The sequence below is a fragment of the Grus americana genome, chromosome 17 (assembly GCF_028858705.1).
Source record: "Grus americana isolate bGruAme1 chromosome 17, bGruAme1.mat, whole genome shotgun sequence".
NCBI classification, from domain to species: Eukaryota; Metazoa; Chordata; class Aves; order Gruiformes; family Gruidae; genus Grus; species Grus americana.
This window is the reverse complement of record NC_072868.1, coordinates 15,037,625-15,041,171: the sequence shown is the minus strand read 5'-3', so window position 1 is coordinate 15,041,171 and position 3,547 is coordinate 15,037,625. Positions and strand designations below refer to the sequence as shown.

General features: G+C 50.2%; 1 protein-coding gene across 1 annotated transcript in view; it reads left to right on the top strand.

The window, feature by feature from the left end:
• Window positions 1-401: 401 nt before the first annotated feature.
• The window catches only part of RTF2 (replication termination factor 2), a 30,616-nt gene continuing 27,470 nt past the window's right edge, over window positions 402-3,547 (top strand). The window contains exons 1-4 of the mRNA XM_054845017.1: window positions 402-551; window positions 1,701-1,795; window positions 1,899-1,992; window positions 2,187-2,326. Coding sequence (XP_054700992.1) covers window positions 483-551; window positions 1,701-1,795; window positions 1,899-1,992; window positions 2,187-2,326 — 398 coding nt within the window. The 5' untranslated portion in view covers window positions 402-482. The remainder of the gene's footprint in view (window positions 552-1,700; window positions 1,796-1,898; window positions 1,993-2,186; window positions 2,327-3,547) is intronic.

Sequence of the window (3,547 nt, the reverse complement as noted above, 5' to 3'; positions counted from 1 at the left end):
GACCGAGTGTCTGTCACCTGCCACCGGCCCCTCCTGCCGCAGCCGCCCGGGGCAGGGCGGGCTAAGGGTGGGAAGGGCGAGAGGCGTCTCCTCCGCGGGGGGCAGCCGGCGGCCCAGCCCCTGCCCTCCCGGCCCACCCCGGGGACATCGTTTGCCCGAAGCCCCCCCGAGGCGGGTGTCGTGGCGGGGGTTTCCTCACAAAGGCGGGCGAAACCTGCTCGGGGCCGGCTGCCGCCGGGCGGGGGCGCTGCGCACCCTCCTGCGCGCGGTGGTACGTTCCGCACCCCTCCGGTACTGGCGCGATGGACTCGCCCGCCCCACCCCGCCCCTCCTGCCAATGAGCTGGTAGCCACGCCCCGAACCAGTTGGTTGCTAGGGAACAGCGATGACGTTCTCGAGGCACGCCGGAAGTACTTCGTTCTGCCGGAAGTATGTCGCCGGTGGGGGAAGCGGACCCGGAAGCGTAGTGCTGCGGGGAAGAGATGGGGTGCGATGGCGGCACTATCCCCAAGCGGCACGAGCTGGTCAAGGGGCCCCGCAAAGTCGAGAAGGTCGGAGGGGGCGGCGGGAGCGCGGCCGGCGGCTGTCGGACCGGCTTGGGGAGCCTGGGACGCGGCCCCGGGGCGGGGCGGAGGAGAGGCCCCACAGAGGCCCGGTCGGCCCTGCCCGCCCCGCGGGGCCTGCGAGCCGGGCCTGGCGCTCTTGGTGCTGGCGGCGCGGAGGAGGGCGCCCTTCTGCGCGGCGCTGGGCCGGTCCGCCGGTACCGCCTGGGGGTGGCTGCACCTGTGGCGGTAGTGGCAGCTACAGCAGAGGTGCCGTGGTCCTCTGCGGGGCTCTGGGGCAGCAGTCATTCCACTGAACGCGGGGGTTTGGGGCCTCCCCCACCTCGGCATACGGGGTCTGCTGGTGACGCTTTGGTTAGGTTGTTAATAGTGTGACCAGACCGTCGGTGGTGTCAAACGTGGCCGTTTTTGTGTTCCGTCTGCTTCCATTCTGAGTGTTGCTCGGGCTCTCGTTTTGGGGTGGTTTAGGGTAATGGATATACAGTGGCATCACATGTGTGGATATGTGGATGAAGGTCAGGAAAAATCTCACAACAGGTGGCAGAAAGCTTAGGCAAATTACACTTGCCGATGTAACGTAAGTAAATAAAATGCATTTCCTCCCCCTGACTATCAGAGTAGCTGTGTACCTCAACCTTTCTTTTATGGCCTAATGTGCAATAAAATTCATGTGTTTAGACTGGAGCTTCAGGTAGCATCCTGACATCTCGGATCAGCTTTTCTGTTTTCATATTCCTTACAGGGGGTGGAACTGGTAGTTAACCAAGCAGGGATGAGGTGTAGAACTAGAGAGAAGAGGATAGTTGAGAACAGGTGAAGAGCAAAAAAAGAATAGAGAGGGAAAGGCCTAGGCAGAAGTGGCAAAAAATAAGAAAACTGAGCTAGAGTTAGGAGGATGGGTCACAAGATGCAGAAACACATTCAATAGATAGAGGCAGACCCTCGAAACTGGTCATGAATTTTGCTGAAAGGTTTTGCTGAAGTTATTTTACGGAATAGCTTTGAATGCAGAAAGTAGGTTTGGTAAGATACCTGGGGATTTGATTAATGCTTCAAGTATTACTTAATTTTATATTTAAATAATTTGCAAATATAAAAGCTATTTTAAAATATCATGAGGTTTTTTTTTTTCTTCAGGTTGACAAAAATGCTGAGTTGGTGGCAAGATGGCACTACTGTGCTCTGAGTCAAGAGAAGTTATGTCGGCCAATAGTAGCCTGTGAGCTAGGCAGGTACGAATGTTTCCATAAAGACCATTATATTAAAAGGTACTAATTTATAAATAAAAGAATGCTATGAGAATCAAATATGACTACTGAAAATTTTATGTTACAGGTTGTATAATAAAGATGCCATCATTGAATTTTTGTTGGACAAGTCAGCTGATAAAACTCCTATGGAAGCTGCATCACATATCAAGAGCATTAAGGTAAACAGGTGGTGTCTAATGTTAAAGAGTGCCAGGAACATTAAGACATGCTACAAAACCTCAATTTGCTTGTGTTCTCACTGTATACTAAAAGGGTTAAAATTAGTAAACCATGGTGAAAAAAATCTTAGGGAATGTTATCATGGCTCAGAAATATAAGTAAACAGCTGAAGGCTTGCATTTTTATTTTGCAGAATGTAACAGAACTGAACCTTGCAGATAATCCAGCTTGGAGTGGTGATAAAGAGAGTATAAAAGGTGACAAATATGATGACATCCAGTCTGCACGCTTTATATGCCCTGTGGTGGGATTGGAAATGAACGGAAGACATAGGTCAGTAAGTTTCTGGATTTTGTTTTTAGAGGCAAGTACTATGCTAAACTGAACATAGAGCAGGTAAAAGTGTTTGAATCGATAATGTTGCAAGTCACGTACTTAGTCAAGCCCTCCTTTACTAAAGGAGTTCAGGAGACTACTGAACTATCCGTTCATGTCATGTTCAAGAGGAAAGATAAAAGGTTAACCCTTTCCAAAATGAATTTATATGTATAATAATAAAGAGGTCAAGGGCAACATTTGCAGAGAATAGGTGACTACAAGTTGTTTTTGGGGGCTAAACCGTGGGAGACTGGTATGGGCAAGCAGAGGGAAGTCGGATGAGACCTCCCTTTGTGTCTCATCAAGCAATTCTACCTCCCACTGTGTTAGGATCAGAATGGAGATGGACTGTATGTCTATTCTAATCCTGCTATAGTATCTATTTTTTACTGGGCTGAGGAAGGACATTTCTTTGCATCCTGGTTTGGACAAATTAGCAATTTCTTTTTCTGATGAATGAAAAGAGGCCGGCTTCACAGCTTGATGGTTGCGCAGTATTTCTTCCTGCAGAGAGTGATTAGCCGGCAGATACTCAGTCAGCAGTGTGCCCAGATGGCCAAGAAGGCCAACAGCATCCTGGCTTGTATCAGAAGCAGTGTGGCCAGCAGGACCAGGGCAGTGACCGTCCCCCTGTACCTGGCACTGCTGAGGCCACACCTCAAGTTCAGTGTTCAGTTTTCGGCTCCTTGCTACAAGAAGGACATAGGGGTGCTGGAGCACATCCAAAGAAGGGCAACAAAGTGAACAAGGGTCTGGAGCACAAGTCTGATGAGGAGCGGCTGAGGGAACTGGGGTTGTTTAGCCTGAAGAAAAGGAGGCTGAGGGGAGACCTGATCACTCTCTAGAACTACCTGAAAGGAGGTTGCAGCCGGGTGGGGGTCGGTCTCTTCTCCCAAATAACAAGCAACAGGACAAGAGGAAATGGCCTCAAGTTGTGCCAGGGGAGGTTTAGATTGGATATTAGGAAAATTTTCTTCACCAAAAGGGTTGTCAAGCATTGGAACAGGCTGCCCAGGGAAGTGGTGGAGTCACCATCCCTGGAGGTGTTTACAAGACTTGTAGATGTGGTGCTTAGGGACATGGTTTAGTGGTGGACTTGGCAGTGCTGGGTTAATGGTTGGACTTGATGAACCTAAACAATTCTATGATTCAGGTAGAATTAAAGAGAGAACGTGA